At 43.8% G+C, this 12,161-nt stretch overlaps 1 protein-coding gene across 1 annotated transcript in view; it reads right to left on the bottom strand.

Annotated features, from left to right (window-relative positions):
- Positions 1-618: 618 nt before the first annotated feature.
- The window catches only part of Gfm1 (G elongation factor mitochondrial 1), a 41,871-nt gene continuing 30,328 nt past the window's right edge, over positions 619-12,161 (bottom strand). Inside the window, exons 14-18 of the mRNA XM_075950370.1 lie at positions 8,775-8,937; positions 7,145-7,289; positions 2,004-2,164; positions 1,073-1,126; positions 619-965 (exon numbers count right to left, since the gene is read on the bottom strand). Of these exons, the coding sequence (XP_075806485.1) occupies positions 834-965; positions 1,073-1,126; positions 2,004-2,164; positions 7,145-7,289; positions 8,775-8,937 (655 nt within the window). The 3' untranslated portion in view covers positions 619-833. The remainder of the gene's footprint in view (positions 966-1,072; positions 1,127-2,003; positions 2,165-7,144; positions 7,290-8,774; positions 8,938-12,161) is intronic.

Genomic DNA, 12,161 nt, shown 5'->3' with positions numbered 1-12,161 from the left:
TGGGGAATCAGAGGCAGGAGGATCCCAGGGGTCAGTCACACTCCAGCTCCAGGTTTAGTCAGAGACGGTATCTCAAGACTGAGTTAGGAGACAATGAGAACACAGCCCCTGGTGTACACATTCACACACAAAACCGTAAACATACACACACCTGCACACGGGGTTGTGGGGGGCACGGGCTGCACACCCACAGTCCTAGCACACACACACGGGGTTGTGGGGGGCACGGGCTGCACACCCACAGTCCTAGCACACACACACGGGGTTGTGGGGGGCACGGGCTGCACACCCACAGTCCTAGCACACACACGGGGTTGTGGGGGGCACGGGCTGCACACCCACAGTCCTAGCACACACACACACACACACACACACACACACACACACACACAGTTGTGGGGGGGCACGGGCTGCACACCCACAGTCCTAGCACACGCACATAAGGTTGTGGGGGGCACGGGCTGCACACCCACAGTCCTAGTACTTGGCAAAAGGATTGTGAGTTTTGAGGTCAACATAGGCTACACACATTTGTCAAAAAAATTATAAAATAAATTTAAATATATTCTAAGCTGAAATAATATTCTCTTCTTCCCTTAGATAAATGTTACAATATACTTCAGTAATAATATAATTTTATTTAATGTCTTTCATTAAACAATAAAATAGTCAATAGTTTAAATATATGTACATAATTATCTTTGCAAATAGACTGAATCTCCTGAACCGGAGACAGCAGGGCTCCTAAAATTCGGCCATCTGAATTCATTCTCCTGGATCCATCTTCTCCTAATCTTGTGTCAAATAAGTCACTACATGCAAAGTGAGGAGAGTCAGTTCTTTGCTTTTCCTTTCTTTACAGGAAGCTGACCTGTAGCTTCCAAATGCTTATTGACGAGTTCCTCCTGTGTGGCCGGGGAACAGGGCTGGTATCTGCAGTACTCCATCGTATACTCTCCTTTACCCTAGAAGGCGGAGACAGGGAGGCTGGTTGGCTTGGGGCTCTCAAGCACAGAGCTGATCTTACTCTGCGGGGTGCCCCGAGGTTCCCCTCCATCTTAAAGCTGCTTACCTCTGTGCAAGACCTAAGTTCAGTGGAGTAGCCGAACATATTATTTAGGGGAACCTAAAAGCAAGCATAATAAATATTTTAGCGCCACTTGTTGAAGAATATTGAGCACAATCTTTAAAGCTTTATAATTCGCTTTCTACTGACAATTTTAGGTTTAAAGACTCAAAAGCCAGAGTCACTTCTGCCTTATCCAAGACAGGAGATCCTATTTGAAAATGATTTTGACAGGAATAATTAGAGCAAACCTTCAATTTTCAGAGTGGACACCACTGCTGCCCCTCCCTTCTCATCTCCACAGTTCAGACACTCACACGTGTTCTCTGTGGAAATGTTAATGAATTTCCACTGCGTGCGTGCGTGCATGTGTGTGTGTGTCTTGCTGGGCACTGAACCCAGAGGTCCCACTGAGCTGCACCAAGCCCTCCTCTGTAACCGACGTGTTACACAGCATGGTCTTCCTAGAGGTGATCTGTAATGGGACCAATATCTTCTCCTCTATGAGATTTAAGACGGGTACAGATCAGGGAATGAAATACTAGCCTTATAACAATAAAGCACCTATAAAAATAAAGTTAAAGCAGAAAAAAATAACTATATATCTAAGAAACAAATAGTCAGGATATAAAGAATCCTATTTTTGGCCTTTGCACTCAAGATTTGCTCTTGAAGAAAATTACACAAACTGCAAAAAAATAAGAATCTACAAATTCAAAGCAAATGCTTGGGTTTGCTCTACAATTTCCAAAGCCAAAACTAATTTATTTGCTTCAGTGGCTCGCAAAAGCAAGACAAAGCTGTACCCTAGAGGGGTTACCTCATGAGGCTGAGGCCTAGGGTCACCCTGAGTTCCAGGCTAGCCTGAGCTACAGTGGGAGACTGCATCTCAAAAGACAAACAAGAGACCTGGGAGGCCATCGGTGACCGTACTCACATCGGCATACAGTGTAAAATAGTCCTCGACCCCGTCTTGTCCTGTGATTACTCCGTGGCGCCGGTTTACCCCTGCGATCACTGCTCCCTGAAACTCGTTAGGAGCTACAACCTCCACGGACATAATGGGTTCAATGATACACAATGTGGCATTGGCCAAGGCTGCGTTTAAAGATAAAAAACAACAGAAAGAAAAGTTAAGTACATTCTTCATTAAACTGGAATTCTTTCCCATTCTACATGAGGCAGGGGGCACTTTCCCAAAGGTACACAAGCGATAGGCTTCTAATATCCCCGGACTTATTTTTTTATAGTAATGGTAACAGTTTTATCTATGTGGAAATTCCAAGAGATAATGTTTCACTCTGCTGCTAGTATTAAGATTAGCTTACTTTAAAATATTTAAGGAAAATCCTTAAATCTCATTAATCTGCTGAACACAGAAAGCATCAGTCACCAAGCCCTGCGCTATGCAAACTGTGCAGCTGTGCTGCCTGATCTCTGTGATCAGCACACACAGACACGCTCTGGAGCGAGACCAGCGCAAACCCACGCTTTCTTAGTGGTCCTTGGCACACATACATACAAACATATTATATGTATGTGTATATATAATGTATAGATAGTGTATATATACATTTACACACACACACACATATATGTAAACTTATCACAGGGCAGGGGAGAGAACTTGAAGAGAAGAATTGAGTCACTTCTGAGAAGCCTTCCCTTTTCTAGGCTGAACAATTTCACTGTCTGATGGAGACTCGGGGTTTTAGTTGCTGTCCTCTGACAAATTATTGCCTCTTGTGAAAAACCTGTCCAGGTCTTAAGTTTCTTCACCAATAACTAAAAACCATCCGACTAGATGGTAACAGCCCCCATAACATGAAACTCTGTGTATTTTCTTGTCCCATCTAACACACAGCTACTGTGCTTCTTAGTTACAAACACTGACTAATATTTATGGAGGAAGTAAAATAAAACTTCAAATATTTACACGTAATTTAGTCACTTGCTAGAGCAGAATGTTTAGCCTCAGACCAGCTGCACTGTCCCCAAATAAAAGCTTTTAAGCAAAACACAGGAAAGACAACTAAGAAGCTACTGTGTTTGGAAATAACCATGGTTTTCCAGGCACCTCTCTGTTTGTACGGAATCATACAACCTCTCTTGTATATTTATACAGGCGCCTCTGAAGACACCACGGTCTGAAGTGCAGTAAGTGTCAGAGTGACGACCTAACACACTCCTCAGGAACAGGAGGGTTGGCACCAGGACCTCAACTAGGGACAAACTCCACAGCCGGTCAGGTTCCTATGCCATTTACATAACGTCTCAGTAGTTGCAAACAGCACTCTTAAATTTACCTATAGATCCCAATACCCAATTCACTATAAGTCTATGCACTAGTTTCTATTACTAACACTGCTGATTCCCTATTTCAATCCACTAGCAAAAACACCAGCATCAGCAGGCCAGGGGCTCATGTGGCTGATGAGGAGGTAGTCAAGGGCTAAGACTAGTTAGTCTAGGTTTAACTTTAAGCTCTACCAAACTAATATGCCAGCTTAGGTTAGGAAACTAATGGCTCCGAACCTCAGTTCTCTCAGCTCTAAGGTCATTGTGAAGATAAGCTCTCTCATGTACTCAACATCACACACAAGGGATCAGTAAACGCCACAACCAAGGCGAGCATGCTGGGAAATGAGTGGCGCGGTACGATGCTAACTCAAAGGCGACATAACAGGAAGAACTGTATTCAGTGTGTCTAAACGCATGCATGCACATATGCACACACACACACACATACACATACACACACTAGGTACATTTTCAGGTAATATTCCCTTCAAGTGCTGGGCCTATTTCTACACAGTAAGGGGAAGAAAAAGAAAGACTTCAACTCAAAGCCTGGCATGGAATGGCAAGAGATCCCAGAGAAGACAGTGCCGGGTCTAATGCGCTAACCACACAATGCTGGCTGTGTTCAGAGGCTGGAAGGCCAGTGTTGGGAGAATAAGCATGGTCTTCTTTCCAAAAAACCAGATATGGAGGTGACAGCAACGCCCACGTCTTAAGGCCAACGCAGGCCATGCACATCTGGTTCCATACTTTAGTTTTAAGTTACACCACTGATTGCTCTCTGAGGCAAGCTCAAAATTTGGTTTAAATTGGAATACACGAGAATCTAAACCACCTTCTAATCCTGACACTACATCACAGATTACTACGTACGATAGACACGACAGCCTAAGCAAAAGCCACCCTGACACCGAGCTCGTTCAGCAAGGATCACTCTGCCCCAGAGCCCTCGAGTGGCATTCGGGGACAATCATGCATCAGTTCTTTTACTTGTGGGGAGAACTCCCGGCTCCTGATTTTATTTACTCAGTTAAGTTTCTCTGTATTTTTGAGACAGGACTTCTCTGGGGGCCCTGGCTGGCCTTGAACTCAGAGCCTCTGCCTCTGCCTCCAGAGTGCTGGGGTTAAAGGCGGCAAAAGTTAACACTCAAAACTCTCTCTTTTTGAGGACTTTAAAAATCGATCTTTATTTTTATTCAAAATTTAATGCATTTTCTTCTTAATACTACATTCTATTTTTGGCAACTACTTGAATTTATTTATGGACATAATTTCCTATTTATTTTGTCTCTAATCATGAAGAAATAAGAACCACACAGAGAAACCCGAATCAGCTGTCTTCATGCTAGCACCTTGCTTGTCTGCACAGCTTGTTTCAATTATAATCCTGAGGTTTTTCTGTGCACGCACCAGGTAATTCCTCGTTCATTTACCTTCTCGTGGGCATGTGTGTATTACAGGCATTTACATTGGCACTTCCTTAATTTAAATAGAGGAAGGGTTAAAAAGGATGAAGTTACATGTTAATTGATGTGCAGGTAATTTATCTTAGCTTTTTTTTTTAAACTTTCTTTTTGTTTTATTGAGAAAAAAACAATTTCCACCTCCTCCCAGCCTCCCACTCCTCCCCCCCACTCCTCTCCCCGTCCCCCCACTCCTCTCCCCCTCCCTCTCCAGTCCGAAGAGCAGTCAGGGTTCCTTGCCCTGTGGAAAGTCCAAAGTCCTCCCCCCTCCATCCTGGTCTAGGAAGGTGAACATCCAAGCTGGCTAGGCTCCCACACAGCCAGAACATGAAGTAGGATCAAAACCCAGTGCCATTGTCCTTGGCTTCTCATCAGCCCTCATTGTCCGCCATATTCAGAGAGTCCGGTTTTATCCCCTGCTTTTTCAGTCTCAGTCCAGCTGGCCTTGGTGAGCTCCCAGTAGATCAGCTCCACTGTCTCCGTGGGTGCGTGCACCCCTCTTGGTCCTGACTTCCTTGCTCGTCTTCTCCCTCCTTCTACTCCTCATTGGGACCTTGGGAGCTCAGTCCAGTGCTCCAGTGTGGGTCTCTGTCTCTATCTCCATCCATCACCAGATGAAGGTTCTGTCCAGATGGAATTCCTCAGCAACTCTATCTTAGCTTTATCTAACCCATCTTTCCATGAAAGTTACAAACTTCTAATCAAGAATCAGCATAAAACAATGGGTGCTTTTAAATTCAATTGTATTACTAAGAAGAGTTAAAGTCACTTAACGTTAGCTTAGGAAGTGTGGGAGCAGCGCACATCTCAAGGTCAAAAGGTGGGCACGGCGCTTCTCCTCCTCAGACTGACCAGTTCCTACAGCACAGACTGTAGGGCCTGTTTACTATGCAGCAGATATAAAGAAAATGGAGGACAGCTCTTCCTTTTACAGCTGAAAACCTGAGTAGAATTACTAACTTTAAGGAATTAGCAGCTTAGTCTAGAAAACAGCTGTCCTCCCAGACACTGCCTAACATTAATCACGGGTGCAAACTGAGACCAAAAGGAGTTCAAAAAGCTGAAATTCATACGGAATCAACAGAATTCGGATTTATAGACTGACTGCTTAGAAAATAATGATTAAGAAATATTAATTCTCTACTGCTTATTTTAATTCTCTTTGGTGCAATTTTTTTTTTTTGATTTTTCGAGACAGGGTTTCTCCATAGTTTTTGGTTTCTGTCCTGGAACTAGCTCTTGTAGACCAGGCTGGCCTCGAACTCACAGAGATCCGCCTGCCTCTGCCTCCCGAGTGCTGGGATTAAAGGCGTGCGCCACCACCGCCCGGCTGGAAATACTTTTGAAATGTTTTATGGATCATAATTTTATTACGTAAAGACACTTATGTACATTTCTAAGGAAGTGACAAACAGCAGATATGGCTCAGGAGACAAAGAAAATTAAATTTCCTGGCTTCAGGATGACTATGAAATTCTCTGCTGGATAATTCTGATGTCACATAGTTTTGCTATCATTTGTTTCCCACTTCCCCGAATTAAAAGCAAAGAATCAGGGGGCTGGAGAGATGGCTCGGAGGTTAAGAGCACTGGCTGCTCTTCCAGAGGGCCTGAGTTCAATTCCCAGCAACCACATCGTGACTCACAACCACCTATGTATGATGGGATCTGATGCCCTCTTCTGCCATGCAAGCAAGCACACAAGTAGAGCACTCAAGAAAAAAAAAAAGCCAAGAGTCAGATATGCCTGCCTGCAACTGCTCAGAGTTTTAGTTCACAGTTTTAGTAAGGGTGATAATTTTAGCAGTGTAGCGGGAAGTCTATACTATGCATAAAGATTACTGAATTCTTTCAAAACATTTTTTCATTCTCACAATAATGCCTCACAGCTTAAAATGTGATATATGAAAAAAATACTTAGAAATTTATGAACTCCTTGACATTTAAATAAATGAGTAAAAATAACACAAGTAGATAATTTATCTTTAAAATACTTCTTAAGAATTCTGAGCATTTGTCTTCTCTATTAAAACCTGAACTTCAGATTATATATTAACTTAAACACATTAAAAATGAACACCCAGAAAATTTACAACAGGGTAGGCTCTGATTTTGCAAGAGTCATCTCCCACCACTCCAATCCGTAAGCATCCCTCCCTCCCCTACCATCCTCCATCCCATAGTTATCTCCCTCCACTCCAGTCTATAAGCATCCCTCCCTCCCCTGCCATCCTCCATCCCCAGTTCTGCATGGAGGAGAATACAAACTGTCTCCCAAGGAAGACAGAGATGGAGGGCACTGGGACATAGTGTACCTTGTTTAAGAGCACCTTCTCCAGCTCGGATGAAAGAGATTTCGTTAGAATCAACCATGTGGTGTGCACCGTCTTGCAGAACAAACCGTAGCCCAGAAAGCTTGTGACCGGAAAGAGGACCCTTTTCGCAGGCATCCAAAAACCCCTAACAACGAATGAATACAACTGCAATGAGATTTCACTTGGAGAGCACGCCCCAAATTCCAGAACAGGTCAGAAATGTAATGTTATTAAGATATAATGCTGTTTACACTTTTCAAAAATGTTCTGAGTAAGCTGGGCATGAGATGAACAATCCCATGGAACAGGATAGTGAATGAAGGTGTGAGGAGGCTGGAAAAGGGAGCCAAGGGCACCACCAGCCCTGCCCATAACCTCAGCTTCAGGAGTTATTAATGCTTACACTCCTCCCAGAGGCATCAGGGCCTTAGGTCACCAACTCTTTCCAAACACACGTGTAAGCAGAGGCTGTGGCTTGAGCCCCTGTTACAGACCTATCACTACTCGGCTGGAATGGCAGATCACACCAGAAAAATCACCGTGTAAGGTTGCAAGAGAAATAGACTTAAAGGGAATTTCAGTTTTCCAAGTGCAACTCCCTTTTAAAAGAGAGCTTCATTAAGGCACAATTTACATACAACAAACGGCATATATTTAAAGAGTAGAGCTGACAAGTTTGCAACTCCCTTTCAGGCATCTAAATACTTCAGAACTCCTCCAGGTCCGTCACACAGCTACACACGCAGCGGGTTACTTCTGACATTTCAAAACTGTAAACTATGTAAGCTGAAAAATATGTAAATTATTCTTCTCCTTCTTCTTCTGTGAATTTTGGAGACATCTGGTATTTAGAAGTGTGTGAATGGCAAAGGATAATCTTAAAATAAGAGTGGAATGCATTACCAACAACAACAAAAAATGCTATTACCACTGAAACCAAAATCATAACCTGCTGTCTACAAAATAAACAATTGCTTAGAGCGTACAAGTAATGGAGAAAGGGAAGCAAGCACTGGTGCTTCATGAGCGCGCAGCTCTTTGCAGTTCCACACGTAAAACCGTTTCTGACCTCGGTATTTTTGAAAGGTGCAGGTAATCGTTTACTCCCAGTTTAACTAGCTCTGCTTAGATGGAGTGGCACCCCTTAACCAAAGCACTCAGGAAGCAGAGACAAGTAGATCTCTTTGATTCCAAGCCTGTCTGGGCTAAGTATAGACTGCCTGTCTCAAAACAAACAAAGTAGCTCTTCCTTTACCAAAAGCACATTTGGCAGCAGCAAAAAACACAGTAGGGAAGAAGCCAGGTGCCAGAGTCTTAAGAGACAAGCATTCCTACAGCAGCACACACAGAACTCTCAGAAGCCCCTAAGACTACTGCACACTGTAATGACTGAGTACAGTCAAGGCAGTAGCAGCAATCTATGAAGAGCGATTATACCCCACTGTCACAGCCTGTGTCCACAGCCCCTCAACTGGAGGTTGGAAGACGGAGAGCCTGACGGTCCATAAGGAAGGACGGTTAACTGGAAGGAGCCACGACGGAGCAACCCGACAGGACAGAAATGTGATCTAACACCAAATAACCCGCCTTCAAACACAGACAGACCCTACAGAGGTTTGCTGCACAGCACCTTCTCAACGGCAGGCACAAACTGCTTGGGCACGTTGGACCCGAAGGTCTCATCGGAAAACTCCAGCTTGGTGTACTCCTCTGGGGCCAGGGGCTCCAGCACACCGATCACCTTCCCAAACTGGCCAGCCCCGCCGGACTGCTTCTTATGTGTGAAATCAAACCTGCAAGTGATGCAGGAGGACAAACAGAGTGTTAGTCAGTAAAATGAAATAAACGCCCATAAATTTACACAAAATCCACATTTCATATTTTTTTAAAGCCTTTTTCTTTGACTATGATGGCCATACTAAGAAATTTATTATAGTACTAAGAAATTTATTATAGAAGTTATTTAGAAGAAATTCTTCATTTCTGTTCTTACCCAGGAGTGAACGAGGGGCGTATCACCTAAGCAATCATGTTTTGCATTCTTCTAATGGGCTCAATCCACAGCTTCTAATAACCTACATCTGGATTGCCGCCCTTCCGTGTCACACAACGCAGTAAACAAGTATGGTTACTTGAAAATAAGAACTCGGATGACCACAGTTCATTTATTTAGGCAGTTTCTACTGGATTTTACCATTTGGCATTATATACAGAGGTGATTTAAAGGGAGTATCAGATGTACTAATTAAGACCTGAAAATGATTAATGACAAAATGATAACGGCGAGCCAAACACGGCTTTCAAATGAACTTAAGTTAGCGTTTACATCAAGCCAATGGATGGAATGATATTTTACACGAATCTCAAGCATGGAGACACAGCGCACAGGCAGCTATTTCTCAGGACACATGGAGATGCAGTTCACCGGAGGCTACTTCTTAGGAAAAACATCTCATGTGTAGATACTGTTTGCCAGGCGCTTCTTCCTTCAACCTGAGACTTTCCGGGGATAATCACTTTCAGAAGTGGGTACGCCATCTACAGGTGGACCGACAGACATTAGTGGACAAGCTGTAAGTGGCGGGGAAGAAGCATACGTGAATAATGGCAGGAGATGCGTGTCTGGAGGGGCAGACTTCCTGAAGAGCCTAAGTGTGCGCGTGTCTGACTAACTGCCTTCTAATAATCTTCCAGTGGCCAAGAGCTTCAGGATGGGCTGGGAAGCCCCAGAGAGTGAAAACTTAATTTCCCTGAGAGGGAAAAACATCTCTAAAAAGCAAGAGAAGGGAAGCAGAGGGCGAAACCCTCACAAAGTCACCAGAGAAATCCAGTGGAAGGGTGTCCAGGTGCGGAAATGGAGGTACTGCCAGGTACTCAAAGTTCTCTGAGGACTGGACATTTTGTTCTCAGCTAACAACAACAGCTCCCTAAGGCAGCAGAGGCCAAAGAGGGGGCTCAGTGGGGAAGAGAGCTTGCTGTCAAGTCTGATGACCTGAGTTCAACCCCTGGGACCGCACGGAGGAAGCAGAGACCCAGGTCCCACAAGGTGTCCTCTCTCTCCACAGTCTGACCACAGTGCACACGTACCCCAACCCATACCAAACAAAATAAAGTATGCAGATTTTTAATGAGGAAATAGTCTGTATCTGTGCTATAGAAATTAACTATGGTTAAATCTAATCACAGCTATTTAAACCAACTTGAAAATTCATCAACTTAGCAACTCAAGTGTGCAAGCCCGAGACAGCAACCACGAGACCACACAGGACAGATACAGGGCACTCCAGACTGCTGAGTCCTTCAGGCACCAATGTCCGAAGAAGCAGCTCACATCCACGTTAATTCTATACTTTTAGGGACAATGTAACTTATGAATGAGAGGAAGCCAAGTGACAGAATGTAAGGACCAGGCTTGTGTCAAGTACTTGGTGTGCACTAAACCCAGAAAGCATTACAATTTCCGGCCATCATTTCAGAGGTACAGGACCTAAGGGTCAGAGAGACTAAGTAACTAGACAAACGTGACTGCACCCTACCACCAAAACCAGGACTGGCAACATCTTCCTAGAATGCTAATAAGAAAATATAAACTGACTAGACCCTGACTATGGGTCACCAGCCAGACTGATGAAAACAGATTTTATAGGAATCAGTTAAAAGGACACCGGCCGGCTGCCATACTGAACGCCAAAGAACCTCTAGCCTAGAGTCACACTGCTGGCAGCTGTGAGAGGCAGCCTTATCAAAATACCATGTCATATCAAACATAATGCTAGTGAGAACCGTGGGGGGTCTTATTTATCTCTAATTCATATATTCAATTTTATTTAATTTTTTATTTTTTGAGACAGGGTCTCAGTACGCTGCCCCGGGTAGTCTGGAACTCTAGAGATTCCCTGCCTCCACCTACACAGTGTGCAGGCAAAATACTAAGAAACCTTTCAAAAAAAGGCACGGATATGGGAATGATATTCTCGCAGTTCAACTTATTCAACATTTAAACGAAAGCAGATTTCCCCTTTAAGGTAATAAGTATAATTTTAAGAGAACCTAAGTCAATATGAATACTTAAGTACCTTCATGACATAATCTATGCTAATTATTAACAACACAATCTGACTCTCCAAAAGCTGACTTCAGAAGCCCACGCTGTAGCCTGACTACTCGGACTAGAAGTCTATGGTAATTACAGGAGATGCAGCTAGAAGCTTATGAAACTTGATACTGCAGGCCCTGCAGAGTGCCTTCTGACTCACTAACTACACAGCCACTCTTTCCTGGACACTAGCCAAGGAACGTTTACCTCAGCACATGCATGCGCACACACACACACACACACACACACACACACACCCTAAAGGGCTAGTTCATAGATCAATGACTTATTCAAAGGAAAAGAAAAAGAAATATATCTTCAATTTCAAGAGAAAAAACATCTTGTTATCCTCCAATTACTTCATATTGGAAGTAACAGGATGGGGTGAGAAATGCTATATTGCTTATTATTTCTTAAAAACCCACCTAGTCCAAAAAAGTTCTCACTCACAGGAAAACTTCAGTAGCACACAGCACAGTCCCCTTCTTCTCAGAGCGTCACTACAACATACACAGCAGACTGCCCCAAAATCCTTCAACAATCTACCTTTTAAATAAAGAGATGGGGCTGGAGAAATGGTTTAGTAGTCAAGCACACGGCAGTTTGGCTCCCAGCATCCACAACTGCACGGAACTCCATCTCCGGGGGATCTGATGTGTCTGCACACACGTGTGCACAGACATATACATACATATAGAAAAAGAGAGAGAGCCAGGAGTGGTGGTTCACACCCACTAAGGCTCATATTTGTAAGATCAGTGGGGTAGTGGAGGTCTGCGGGTACACTGTAAATTTCTCTTCTGATCCCAGTTAGTCCCCCAACTTTATAGCATGGTTTTTTCTGCCTCTCCACTCTGGATCATACTCCAGAGGAAGGGAGCTGAGGTGAGCTGAGGTCTGAGATCGGGAAAGTAAGGCGGA

The sequence above is a fragment of the Microtus pennsylvanicus genome, chromosome 16 (assembly GCF_037038515.1).
Source record: "Microtus pennsylvanicus isolate mMicPen1 chromosome 16, mMicPen1.hap1, whole genome shotgun sequence".
Taxonomy (NCBI): domain Eukaryota; kingdom Metazoa; phylum Chordata; class Mammalia; order Rodentia; family Cricetidae; genus Microtus; species Microtus pennsylvanicus.
Note: the sequence above shows the minus strand (reverse complement) of the source record. Positions and strands in the feature narration are given on the sequence as shown.